The sequence below is a fragment of the Paroedura picta genome, chromosome 14 (genome assembly GCF_049243985.1).
Source record: "Paroedura picta isolate Pp20150507F chromosome 14, Ppicta_v3.0, whole genome shotgun sequence".
Taxonomy (NCBI): Eukaryota; Metazoa; Chordata; class Lepidosauria; order Squamata; family Gekkonidae; genus Paroedura; species Paroedura picta.
This window is the reverse complement of record NC_135382.1, coordinates 28,238,333-28,252,840: the sequence shown is the minus strand read 5'-3', so window position 1 is coordinate 28,252,840 and position 14,508 is coordinate 28,238,333. Positions and strand designations below refer to the sequence as shown.

The window sequence follows — 14,508 nt, the reverse complement described above, 5'->3', positions numbered from 1 at the left end:
CTCCCCAGTGGGCACCCAAAGTGGTGTATATGTCTCTCCTCTCCCCTGTTTTGTCCTCACAACAACCCTGTGAGTTGTGGGCCCAGGAGGGAGGCTTTTTTGGTGACTTATGTCACCTTAATTTGAATCCGAATGCTGTATACTGATTTATTTATTTTTTTAGATGCCTGGAGAATACGAGAAGCAGATTAATTTGTTTCAACATAATCATATATTCACTCCTTTTGCTTCACCAGCTTTCATTTTAAGCAGCAAACATTTTTCCCCCTGCCACAGTTAGAACATCAACTAAAGAAACCCAGATAAGTGCGCAAACTTTCAAAACTAAACTCTGCCTGGAAAAGCTGAATGTGCGGCTATGCACTATAGTTTCAGGAGGCTACAGATTGCCTTCTTAATCCTAACAAATTGTCCCCTTTGGGGATGTACAAAACAGCCCCTGCAGGCATTGTAGGCGTTCCGTCTTCTAAGTAGCAGGCAGAAAGAACTGTCATCTCGGGTGTCAAGAAGACAAGATAGTTCTTGCAATATCCTCTCTTTGGGAACAAAATCCATTTTGTAGATGCCGTTGCTGCAATTATGGGCCGAAAAACGGAACAACCAGAGAACCAAAGAGAAAAGAGCAAGGAGGGGTTTTTTTTGGGGGGGAGGGGGGTTCCCCATTGAGCGATGCTGCATGAAGAGTGTAGTTGCAAATTTTAAACAATTAGATCATCTGCCTTAAAACCAGCATTATGCAGCTTGCTAGATTTCACAAACATAATTCCAGAAGTCCTCATTATACAGTTTACAAAGCGCTGACGGCGGCTGCCAGTCTGTTCTATTGTCTGTGTGCTGCGCGAAGAGACTTTTCTCCTTTGCATAATAAGTGCCTTCCAGATTTGAGAATCGTGCGTTTCCAGGCGCTATATATATATGGCTTATTAGCTATCCATTACGAGGAACCATTGGGATGACAGAGAGAGCAACTGGGTAATATGGCTACACTTGCTGAACACTCTGTGCAACTCAACTACTGCAAAGAAAGTTTTATCTTTTTTTAAATTTTTAACTCATCCTGCTCAGCAGATTAATGTTTTCAAAATGGCATTGGATCCATGTGCTAAAGCAGTGGCCCCCAACCTTTTTATCACCGGGGACCGGTCAACGCTTGACAATTTTATGAGGCCGGGGGGGTAGTCTTTTGCCGAGGAACGTCACCACTGCCGCCTGAGCCCCTACTCTGCTTGTTTTCCCAAAAGTGCCCCTGACTTCCTGCCACCCACTGGGGGGTGCTGCTAGCAGCAGCTGCTCAGTGCCACGCCAAGGGGGAGCCCCAGCCACGGCAGCCGCCGGAGAGCACCAAAGGTGAGCTGGCGGCAGAATGGCAGGGCAGCCCCCGAGGCAGCAGTCTTGGAAGAGGACAAGGAGGAGCCGTGGCCCGGTACCGACTGATCTACGGACCGGTCCCGGTCCCCGGACCGGGGGTTGGGGACCACTGTGCTAAAGCATTTGTGTGGAAAAGTAAGAATTTAGGAACGAGGTGAAGTTAGACATAGTAACGCTGTCCAATCCAGGTTTACTCAACCAGGGTTTTGTGATGATGGGTGGGTGGGTGGGTGGGTGGGTGGGTGGATGGATGGATGGATGGATAGATGGATAGATGGATAGATAGATAGATAGATAGATAGATAGATAGATAGATAGATAGATAGATAGATAGATAGATAGATAGATAGATAGATAGATAGATAGATAGATAGATAGATAGATAGATAGATAGACCTGAATTGTTCCATTTTTTTCGGCCCATAATTGCAGCACAAAAACAGCCCCTGTAGGGAACATATATATGTAAGTTGGAACTCAGGATGCCAACCCCTAGATGGAGTGTGGAGACCTCCTGGAATTCGAACTGATCTCCAGCCAAGAGATCAATTCCCCTGGAGAAAACAGTTGCTTTGGAGAATGAACTCTATGATATTGCATCTCACTGAGGTCTGGCTCCTCCCCATACCCTTGCCTCACCTGGCTCCACCCCCAAGACCAACAAGGATTTTCCTACTCAGACTTGGCAAACTTAATTTGAACTAAATAGTGAAGACTGCATGATGATGTACCCCACAAATGAAATGGGGGAGGGAATTTTGGGCTAAAAGGAGAGTAAGGTGGGATTGTTTGAAATCTCTAGATATTTTGGAATGTGTTTGCATCTAAGGTTCATTCCCCCCCTGCCCACACACACACACACACACACAAACTTGCATTAGGACTGTGTTCAGATCCCAGCCTAGCTGTAAAACTTAGCCGTTGGCCATGGCCAAGTCATCATTTCCCAAAATAGCCTCCCCCATAGCCTTGTTCACAGGATAGTGAGGGGGTATCCTAGGGATATCGCCCTGAGCTCTTTGGAGAGAAAGTGGAACAGAGATGAAATAATATGGAGCTGTGGTGTGTAATATGTACCATCCCTTAGAGGTTTCTTTTAAATGACAGTTTTAAAAATTCAAGATTACCCTTCCTGTGGGTGGAAGGTTTATCCTAAAATGTACTTTCAAGCCCTTCAGGGAGTAGAACCAGAAGCCTCAAAGGCTTTTTTGGAACCTCTTGGGAGACCGTGCTGTTTTTATCTTCCCCCATGGTGAAGGGGGGAAAGTTACTTTGCCTTGAACAGAAGCTAAAGCATCCCCGATATGCATCCCAAAATTATACCTTATTGGGAACAGAATAAGGCCGCATCTCCATTTCTCTAACAAGTGATTGAAACGGCTTCCGGCAGTGCAATCCCCAAACGTGCCCCTGGTGTAAAGAACAATAAACAATTTCACTTTAGATTAACCATCTGTGTGGACAGCCAGATACCAAAGTCTGCACATCATTAAGCAGTGCAACAGCCACTGGAATTTTAATATTTATAACACCAGTGCCATAAAACAAGGAAACTTATTTTTTTTTCCTTGAGCCGCTCACAAATGAACACACAAGCATTGTAATGGTAACCATTCCGATCTATAATTTTTCACTACCTTGAAACCCTATTTCACATTTTTCCCAGCATACCGTTACGTGGAGCCTCTTGTGGCACAGAGTGGTAAGCGGCTGAAAGGCTGTCTGAAAGCTATGCCCATGAGGTTGGGAGTTCGATCCCAGCAGCGGCTCAAGGTTGACTCAGCCTTCCATCCTTCCAAGGTCGGTAAAATGAGTACCCAGCTTGCTGGGGGGTAAACGGTAATGACTGGGGAAGGCACTGGCAAACCACCCCGTATTGAGTCTGCCATGAAAACGCTGGAGGGCGTCACCCCAAGGGTCAGACATGACTCGGTGCTTGCACAGGGGAGACCTTTACCTTTACCATTATGTGTGTGTTGAGGGCTCTACAGTAGGGGCCGACCAATGGCAATCTCAGCAAGGACTTTCAAGGCAAGCAAGAAGCAGAGGTGTCTAGCTATTGCCTGCCTCTGCAATCTCTGTGCCTGCTAGACTTCTGAGATCTGATGAGATGAGGCTGCACCCTGCCACCTTCCGTCCTGCGTGTTCTTATACTTCCATTAATTTAAGCAGCCAAAAGTGGGTCTAAAAACCTCGTCTTCCTCTTGCTTTTCTTCTTCCACTGGAGATGTCTGGGATTGAACTTGGGGCCTTCTGCATGCATAGCACTACCACTTATTCTATATAGATTTGGGCTGTGGCTAGTTAAAGGAATGCATTGAAATTGGAAGGGAACTCTGTTTCTCTAAAAGCTTATCTAAATGTATATTCTGTAGGTAAATAAATTAATCTTTGCTTTCAGCAGTGCCCTTCAGTCTGCATAAACAGCCCTTCTCCAGTTTTAGTCCCCTATGCCAGGCATTAAGAGGTATACTTCTTCTCCACAAGGAGGTTCCTTTTAGCTGTCATGGCTAAAAGCCATTAATAGATATATATATTTTTAAAAAATCTAATATACCACAGATTCTCTGGAGCTCTAAAATGTCTATGAATTGAAACATTTTGCAATCATTTTGACATTTTAAAAGACACTATGGAATAGAAGTGCACATTTCTGGAGCTTTGAGTTAACTTCCATGTCAACAAGTTATACAGGATTTTTTATAAGATTATTGTAGTGTTATTCAAAGAAGTATAGTTGCCATGACAACAACTACCATGCTACCTGTGAGATTATGAGAGAAGAAGGACAGCTAGGTAAATGTTTCATTTTGGATATAAAGCTTATCAATCCTAGAGCAGAGGTTGGTTGTGAGGTCTCTTTGAGGTCTCTTTTCTTGTGAGGTCTCTTTTCTTCTTTTATTATGGCTGGAATCCCTCGGGTTCATCAGTGTGTTTTAAATATACAATGCAAGAATGCATACTCCAGATCTTTCGACAATGAAGGCATACCAAACTCGCATAACATTAGAGATAGTACTACTGACTTTTGTGACTCTTCTGGTTCAGCTTGGAGCTTTGAGTCCCATTGATCAGGGAGAAAAGAATATAGAAAGCTTCAGATAAATAGATACATGCATGAAATGGTTGTAGGTGGTGTTTCTCGGTACACAGCAAAACATTGCAATCATCCCTGACCAGCCTCATAGATATTAATAGTAAACAACTGGATGTTAAAATCAACACATTATTGGGGGGTGGGGTTAAATGGTGCGTCGGACACAAATTGCATAAAAATGCCATCCAATGATAAGATGGAGAAACTAGCAGGGAAAGTCAGTGAAATTAACATGCTTTGCTTAAGCACAGAAAAAGGGCCTTGCTGGATCAAACCAAGGTTCATAGAATCATAGAGTTGGAAGGGGCCATACAGGCCATCTAGTTCATTTAGCATGCTGTCTTCAGTGCTCTCTTCTAAACCCACTGGCTTCAGGGGACTTGATATAATTCTGCTTAGGATTGTGCTGCTAATATAGCATCCTTTGCAAGAGCAACAAGTACTTGGTAGATGGTCTACTGGACAATGACCAGTGGTCTACTAGTGGTCTGGCGAAAGCCAAATCAGCAAATGTGGACTGTAAGGTAAAGCTACACAAAGGGTTACATTTTGTTCCAATTCTTTATGTATTTACTAGAGTGACCATGCTATAATTTCTCTCCCAGTTCCCTTATCATGTGAGGTTTTGCTTGTTTTAGACATGTTATAGAGCCAGCGTGGTGTAGTTGCTAAAGTACTAAACTAAGATTTGGGAGAGCCAAAATTTAATCCCCACGCTACTGGGGAAGCTCAGTAACTGATTGCAGGCCAGTCACACATACCCAGGGTTGGCCAAACTGTGGTGGCAGGGGCTCGAGGGAATGGTAGTCTATGTACATCTGGAGAGCTATAGTTTGGCCACCCCTCGCAGGGCTGTAGTTGTTAGGATAAAACGGAGGAAAGGAAACTGGTGTAATCTCTTCGTATCCTTTCCCTTCCTTTCCTTTTTTAGGATTGCCCTGTGAGAAGGGTATTTCCTGATGGAAGGTATTAGCAAAATGTGAGTGATAAATGGGAAAGAACACCCCCTCCCCCCAAAAAAAAAGGTTCCCCCTCTTTTGGCACGATGCAGGAACAACATACAAAAATTCTTGGAAATCAAATTATTACCACCAAGAATTTTGAAAGCATCCCGACTGTAAATCTGTCAACAGATAAAAAAGACTAGCATTGTAGACTTCTAATCCCTGGGAATCTCCAGAAGGAAATAGACTGATAGAGAGGGACACGTTTTATCTATGCAAATGGAGTATTTATGCCCAGCTGAGGAGAATTTTTGGTCTCCTAATGAACATTTCAGTGTGCCAGAGATTTGGCAGCGAATAAAAATGGAATGGGGTGGGAGGAATGAAAAGCCCTCTGGGAAACAGAGCAAGCACAGTCCCTCTGGGCTACTGTATGGTCACACTTTTTTATTATTATTTCCCAGGCATTACAATCTTTCAACAAAATGGTTTCTTCATTGAATATGGATGCATGCAAATTTCAGATGCTGCAAGCACAGTCCTTGAGGGTATACAAGTTTTATTTTTTCCCCGATACTCACATTTCACTGGCACGCTGCAGTCCTTGCTTTCCTTCCTCTCAAGGGTGCTGTGTGCATTTGTCTCCCTGAGTAATGCTAAGGTTCGGCACCCTGACTTACATATTTTTAAAAACACACACAAAAAAACGAGTCTAAGCAAGAGAACAATGGGACCCGAGCAAACATATCTTTGCTGTGCGAAGGATTTTAATCTAATTTGTCAACAAGCACAGATTATTTATATGTGCCTCATGCACACACACACACACACACACTTGCAACTTTTAGTGTTATTCTTGTCTAACCATTGTTAGCATTCTAGAAAGAAAGAAAGAAAGAAAGAAAGAAAGAAAGAAAGGAAGGAAGGAAGGAAGGAAGGAAGGAAGGAAGGAAGGAAGGAAGGAAGGAAGGAAGGAAGGAAGGAAGGAAGGAAGGAAGGAAGGAAGGAAGGAAGGAAGGAAGGAAGGAAGGAAGGAAGGAAGGAATTCCAAACAGCAATTGAAGAGAATGAAACAAGGAAACTTAGCTTTTAAATCACAATTGCAGGCATTCTTGAATTAAAATCTGTTGAACCTCTTTGCAGACTGCATTTAATCACAGTATGATTAGCATTACAGAAATGTGTCTTGAGGAAAAGAGACAGGAGAACATCCCCCCCCCCTAATAAAAGAAAGAAAAAAAAACTCCTCCCCTACATATCTCTCCAAAATGTGTTAATGTTACATAAGGTAGCATTGGGCATGTCTCAAAGGAGGATGGCCAATTAGGAAGTGGGCAGTAGGAGGACCAATGGCTGGGGAATGAGCTTCATGGTGACACTATAGGAATGCCCCCTAGAGGCGATCCTTAAAGCAACCCAGAGGCAGACCAACCACAGAGGCCATAGATCAGAGGTAGAACATCTAACTGTCATGCAGAAGGTCCCTGCTCAGCATCTCCACTTTAAAAGATCAGGCAGTGGTTAATGGAAAAGCTGAGACTCCAGAAAGCTTCCCCCAGTCAGAATAGACGATACGGACTTAGACAGACTTAGTATAAGGTAGCTTCCTGTAACTACACATACCCTCACTGGTGATTGACACCTCAAGCAACTACTAGAGATTGCAGTGGGGCATCCCTATTCCTCAACACTCTTTTCCAGTTCACCATCATAGAGGTTGGAACTTTCTGAATCCGGAGGAGAAGCAGCAGCAGCAGCAGAAAATGTTTTACTGGAAATGCTGCCATCCCTACAGAGAGATTACATCTTGGTACTGGCATATAGAACAGAAAATAGCACACAAGTAAAGAATCACAGGATGTAGGGTTACCTGTACGGAGTTCCCCCTACTCTAAGCATGCTTCATTGCTCTAAGGACATAACCCTTTGCTTTGCCCTTCTCTCTGCCCCGTTGCCTTTATTGCATTGGAATTTCATTAATTAACGTCATCATTCATTTCCTAACATGCAAATCTTAAAGGATGTGCCTGCAGCGAGGCCAGGAGAGAGCATTTGAATTTGATTTGATTTAGCTTCCCCATGCAATCTGAAGCTCCAGAGTGGTCTGATAAGGCAGAATGGTGTGTGGGCTGGGGGAGGGCACCTTTTTGGAAGTCTGGATAATGCAAAGGGAACAGGAAACTGGGCACCGCAAAGTCATTTCAGCAACCAATTCTGGCAACCGCCGCTTCCAACTATTATTTTAGCTGGAAATCAAAGGAAGAAAATATATTACTTTTATACCATAGATTTTCTTTTCCTAGGCACTAGCTGGAACATCACCAGGTTCTTTGAAATGTGCAGTTGCAAAACTTAAATGCACTGTATTATATTGTATTATTCATCTGGAATTTGCTATCCCTTTGATATGAGTCCTTTGCAAATGCCTGAAGTCTACATAATTCTAATAGGTGGCTTTGTTCCCACTTTTTATTTTTTTGCAAAGGTGCTTCAAATAATATCCCTGTTTCACAAGCGTCCTTCCCCAGAAGTTTCTCCCTGATGGGATGTTTCTGCTCGGAGGTATCTGAACAAAGGATGTAGGGTTACCAGCTTACCTGGAATAGGGAGAGACCACCTGCCGCCGTCTCCGGGCTCCCACTGCTGTGTGAATGAGTAGGAGGAAAATGGGAGGGAATGAGGTCAACTGAAATTGCAATAGAGTTTGAAGGAAGTCCCACTCAGAAGTCCATTGCATCCCAATAACCGTTTACGCACTGGAGGTTTCATGCTGGGCTGCAGGCTGGACTTTTAGTCATGGCAGGTTGTCCCACCTCTTCCTGCACCCACACAGGGGAGCATTTGGCCTGGTGCACCTCATCCACCCCTGATTTGTGCTCCTGCACGAGAGCTGGGGCAGTGAAGTTCTCAGTGCATAAACAGTCTTTCCCATGCCCTACCTCACCAGCTCTTGGTTGGGAAATTTCTGGAGATTTGGAGGATGGAACCTGAGGATATCGTGGTTTGGGGCATAATAGCAAAGAATCCAACTTCCAAAGCAGCCCTTTTCCCCAGGCAAACTTATCCCTGTTCACCTGAAGGTCAGTTGTAATATCAAGAGACCCCTAGCTGCCCCTGGAGGTAGGTGACGCTTGATATCAAGATGGAAGGAGCAGAGTGAAAAGGAGATAATGTAGTAGCAAGGGAATTCTCCCTAAGCAAATCATCCCCTTTACGAAGTATTCTTCTTTTTTGCCCATTAGGTACGTACGTCACTAAAGTGACAGCCACTGATGCCGACGATCCAGTGTACGGAAACAGCGCCAAGTTGGTCTATAGCATTTTGGAAGGACAGCCTTACTTTTCCGTGGAACCACATACAGGTGAGTGATCCTGAACGCCGATTTCCCCCACGCGGTATGATGCGAGAGGAAAAGGCGCTTCACCGGCTGCCTTTACAAAGGATGTGTAGGTCGGTGGCTGTCGACGTTAGTTAATCCGTAGTGCATAAGCATCTGACTCATTTCCCACTGCTGCATGAAGCGGCCTTGCCAAGGCACAAAGGCATGGTGCCTGTTTGCTAATGCTGTTGATGCGACTGAGACCAGTGCAGCGGAAATGGCCAAAGCTCACGGTTGCGAGTAGAGAACATGCAGACAATTTCAATAGCCTATGTGAAGGTCTTCCAGTCATGAGTCAACTTCTCTTTTCTTTCTCCTTTTGTTAATATTTTCATTCAGTTTCTTGGAACTGTTAACCCTCGCATGAGTCACAGGTTCAACTTTTGGAGAGTTGCAGGCATGACCAGATTGAATCCTCAGTACAACGGCCGTGTTGGGTGAACGGGTGCATTGACCTTGCGTATACAATCCTAGGTATGCAGGAGTGCAAATCCTGAGAAATTCAGTGGCTTGTTTACGTGAACCAGAGGGGTGCAGGGATATTAATCCCAGGCATTACCCTCAATCACGTAACTCAATCTCCATGTCTGTGTTTGTTTGCGTGTCCTCTCTGAAACTCTTTCCCTGTAACTACGTGTATGTATCTTAACCTATCTAGTCATGAGGGTCAAGTGGCAACTTTCTTATTCAGCCAGGTCATTGAGTAAGTTTATTTGCTGTGTGCCGTTTCGCGTGGAGTACATATCCTCCTGACCCCCGTTTGGATGTTGCCTCTTAATAGGGAATGCCTGGGCTTAATGGTGTTGCTAGTTGTGACTTTAGTTATTAGTGTTGCTCTCATGTATTAAATTTTGTTTTAGAGATGGGTTACGACCTCAGTGGCTACTGGCCTAAGGCTTCTGCCGATTATCAGGTTGTTAAAAATGGGCAAGCCCCAAACGAGCAGCTCCATCAAAGGTCGAAGATTAACGGAGTGTTTTCCAAAAGCAAAGAATCCTCTACCTGTGTTGTGATAGACAGATGCAGCATCCCTTAATTGATACTCATAGAGGCCTTGATCTCAGAGAAAACATTCCTTCTCTAGGAATGGAGCTATAAGCTTCTCAGATTTCAGGCTTGGAGGAGCCAAGTTGCTTTTGTGGCGACAGACGGGCAGAATAGGTATGAGTGCTTGCCCACCTGCCAGGAAGACATAAGACAAATGACTATCTGGATTAGGGAGTGCAGCCGTAAAACGTTTGGTACCCGAATCTTCATTTTATGGCAGAAAAAGTATATGGGGGGGGGGGGGAAACCAACCTCACAATAATGAAAGCTTAAATTGTAACCTTCCCAGCAGAAATGCCAAAGTAAAAGTCCAGGGAACCAGTGGAACAATTCCAAAGAAGGACATGCCAAGGGGATGCCGGTGACTATATAATTTAGAGGCAAGATAGACAATGCATCTCTCCCTGGTTTACATTTGCTTGCCTGGCTTCCCCATAGCCACACAGCAGCTGCAGAGAACTGCTTCTATTCTCCTCCCCCCCGCCAAAAAAAAAATAGAAAAATGGAGAATGCAACTAAACTCAGAATGGCAGCACACAAAAACCACATGTAGGGATTATTTGGACAATTTTTGCTGCTCCATGTGCTCCGTTACTCAATGTGGAACAGCAAACGTCAGTAGAATAACTCTCTCTACCCAGTGGTTGTCATGTAAGAAAACTCCTGGTGGGGAGGCAGGAGCTTTTTCTCCCTCAGCTCCATTTTGAGCCTGTCTGGGCTCCCCTTTTCTTTTAAAAGTAGTTCCCTGCAGCCGTGTAAACCCAGCAAACAGATGCATTGTGTGGTTTCGTCCCTTAGCCTCACATGGTTTGTGTTCATTTCTTCACCTCTAATATCCTGTAAGAGCCTCTTGTGGCACATGGTGGTAAGGCAGCAGAAATGCTGTCTGAAGCTGTCTGCCCATGAGGCTGGGAGTTCGATCCCAGCAGCTGGCTCAAGGTTGACTCAGCCTTCCATCCTTCCGCGGTTGGTGAAATGAGTATCCAGCTTGCTGGGGGGTAAACGGTAATGACTGGGGAAGGCACTGGCAAACCACCCCGTATAGAGTCTGCCATGAAAACGCTGGAGGGCGTCACCCCTAGGGTCAGACATGACCTGGTGCTTGCACAAGGGATACCTTTACCTTTTTAATATCCTGCAATTTTATGATATCGTTTCCCAATGTCTTTTGCTCTTGTGCAGTGGTAGTCAACCTGTGGTCCTCCAGATGTCCATGGACAACAATTCCCATGAGCTCCATGGGCTCATGGGAATTGTAGTCCATGAACATCTGGAGGACCACAGGTTGACTACCCCTGTGAATTGAGATTGCATTTTAGCGACTTCAGTTCTTTTCCTTTTTAATGATCTCGGGCCGAGGCCAAAGGTTTTACCTGTGTCCCTGACTGCTTATTCCATATATAGACCAGATACTCCTGATTGGGCTATTGACTTGGCAAGAGGGGCTGTGATCTGTGTGTTATCTCTACACCCACACAGACCCATAAACTCATAGCCCCTATCTGTGCTATCCACAACATCTCCAGCTAGTTCCCAGCAGTACCTCCTTCAGTGCCAGGGGCTTAGTGGTCAGTGGTGCAGTTTGGTAGGTAATTCTAGCTTCTGGACATAATGATCTGTCTCCTATCAGGGGAGGCCTCAGATGCTAATGGTCTGACTAACAGTCAATCCTAGATGGACTTTTACCCTTCTGACCAAATTGATTTAAACGAGTGTAATCCGACGTGGGTTTGCACTGCAAGAAATTAAACCCTGCAAACCTATTTCAGAATACCTACAATTGAACTTACTTACAAGGTAGATATGAGTAGAATAGCACTGATGGAACCTGGAAATTTGGGGGGCAGGAGTTGGATGGCTGAAGAGGGAAATCAGAGCGACACAATGAGAAATATAGAGATTTGTTGTTTTCTAAGCCACAGGAAATCAGTGGTTGGGGTTGGAGGTCTGCCACCACAAGTATAATAATGTCACTGCTGGTGACAACCTGAAAGTACCAAAGGTAACTCGAGGAATCAGCAGAGATTCTATGTTTTTACCATCATCACTTTCTTCAGAAATCACACTGGCAATGGAAAAGTGGCACAAAGCAGGAACTCAGAACAGGGGGTTCTCCACCCTAACCAGCCCTTTTGCAGCTCTCCCTTTAACTAATAGGAAAGGTGACCAACTGGAGTCAAGGCAAATGGAGTCCAGGGTTCCGTTGCCAAATGTTTCCTCCACCTCGTATCATTTTTAGACGAGAGTGATGGTGTGGCTGAACACAGAGCTGTGCATGTATCCCTGAACAAATGTTGATTTCTGGCTCTCTGTGTCCTCGTTGCACCGTTATTGTATCCGTTCTGCTTTGAAGCACTCCCCATATTGTTCAGTGGGCCTTACTTCCAGAAATGTGCAGAGGATAGTTCACTTGCTGCCGTGCTTCTGCTGCCTCTTTTTAACACAAAACAGTTCTTTCCCGTCTCTTTCTTTAGTTTCCCCCTTTTGTGCGGATGGGCTTTCTCTGGTCTCTAGAGCATAGGTACCAAGTTCATGATGTTCATGAAACAACGGTGTCCAAAAAATACGTACCGGCACATGGTTAACCCCAGAATAAAACTACTATTGCCCTTAAGACATTTAGCACAACACCTCCTGTGACACAGCGGGCATAGATAAGGTCATTTCTATTTTAGTAGCAATGTTACATCATCACTATGTGTTAGTTCACAGCTATAATTTTGCAACAATATGTTTGGCATGAAGACCTTTGGTAGAAAACCCAGTAGAAACCATACCATGTATCATTAATCAATGCATATTGCCAGAGGAGAGTGCAAGGTGAAATGTTCTTTCTTGGCTGTCATTCTATTTCCCCCCCCCTTTAAGGACTCTTCTTCGGTATGTATCTCATACCACAGAACTGCACATGTGTGTGCTGCTGAAGAAAATTCACTAGGAACATTTCTGAGGGCCAGAGCTTTTTCTGTCCCGGCTCCCACCTGGTGGAAGGCAATGTCTGAGGAGATCAGGGCACTGCTTGATCTCCCACAATTTCGCAGGGCCTGCAAAAGGGAGCTCCTCCACCAGGCATTTGGAAACTAAGAGACATTGCATAGTCTTTCATTTCCATCAAACACCACTTATTGGAAGCCATTCCACAGTGCTGAAGTAACATACATGAAAGGGTTAATTTTTCATTGAAGCAAAGAGCTGGAGTGACAGTCTGCTCCCTGCATTGTAATTAGTCAGCAGCAACTGTGAGGGAATTGATATTAGAGCTGTGTGCTGGACGGAGATTATTCTTATTCTGATTGAGATTCTGATAAGACTCCAGGTTAGAGAAGGCCTGTCCATGCCTTAGCTGTGAGAATTTTTAGTCAGAGAACAGAATCTTTACCAAAAAGCTGAAAGTAGATCTCTCCAAAGACTGGGGCATGCATTTGGCAATGTGGTGATACTTCCAAATCAGGACAAAAGAAAGGGGCAAGGGGTCTCTTATCTGGAGAGAAGAAGGATCCCTGCCCAGTTTTAAAAAGCAGAAATTAGTTAAGGAATGTCCTTAGACATGTGTGAGAAGAAACCTGTTAGAGGGTGACAGGTGATGATTCTATGGAAGGATGTTTGACCACTAGAGAGGATAACAGCCTCCAGAAAACCAGGGGAGCGCAAAAGGAACTCAGAGACCAAAGTCAAAAGGGTTTGAGAAACACAGAATTAAAAGCCTCTCAGTATAAAGAAAACTCAGAAATTAAGACGTTGCTGATATACTTTTTAGCACCTATAACTAAGATCTACCAACTAGAATAAGAGCCTCTTGTGGCGCAGAGTGGTAAGGCAGCCGTCTGAAAGCTTTGCCCATGAGGCTGGGAGTTCAATCCCAGCAGCCGGCTCAAGGTTGACTCAGCCTTCCATCCTTCCGAGGTCGGTAAAATGAGTACCCAGCTTGCTGGGGGGTAAACGGTAATGACTGGGGAAGGCACTGGCAAACCACCCCGTATTGAGTCTGCCATGAAAACGCTGGAGGGCGTCACCCCAAGGGTCAGACATGACCCGGTGCTTGCACAGGGGATACCTTTACCAACTAGAATAACTGATTTTACACTTGGGGTATAAATGATTCTACCCCCTTCCCTCTGTGTAAAATAAAATCTTTTGTTTGTTGAATGTCTCAGTGCCATTCTGAAGAGGTTTTAGCGAAGATAACTCTCACACCTTCCCATAAAGTTCCAGGGTGGAACAGCCAACTTTACTAACTACAACAAAGAAACCACCCTACAAGGGCAGCTTTGTTGTTGAAGGAACAACACATTTAACATATTTATATTTAATTTATTATTTTAATTTAATTTATTGGGGGAGGGGTTACCTCGGAGTGGGGAAGGGCTCTGGTTGATGCCAGATAAACTATCTTAAGTGTTGTGAAAAGACGGCGGCTTGCAGACTGCATCTTTCATACAGGGACAAATGGAAGGAGCTGATCCTTCTAGCCGGTCTCCAGTGTCTTACATTCGGTAGTCCTAGCACTGGCAACACTGTTAAATTCCTCATGCATGCACGCTGCTTCTGTCTCTAAATTTCATCCTTGTAATTTAAGTTTTGCTAGAGATGCAAATTCAGTTTAATAAATGAACCATTTAAACTAGGGGTCATCAACCTTTTCTTTAATGAGAGCTACTTCTGAGTAAGGGGT

At 44.5% G+C, this 14,508-nt stretch overlaps 1 protein-coding gene across 3 annotated transcripts in view; it reads left to right on the top strand.

The window, feature by feature from the left end:
• Positions 1–14,508, top strand: part of CDH8 (cadherin 8) — a 282,681-nt gene that overhangs the window by 103,356 nt on the left and 164,817 nt on the right. For all 3 annotated transcript variants that reach the window (XM_077309853.1, XM_077309851.1, XM_077309854.1), the window contains exon 4: positions 8,652–8,771. In XM_077309853.1, coding sequence (XP_077165968.1) covers positions 8,652–8,771 — 120 coding nt within the window. The remainder of the gene's footprint in view (positions 1–8,651; positions 8,772–14,508) is intronic.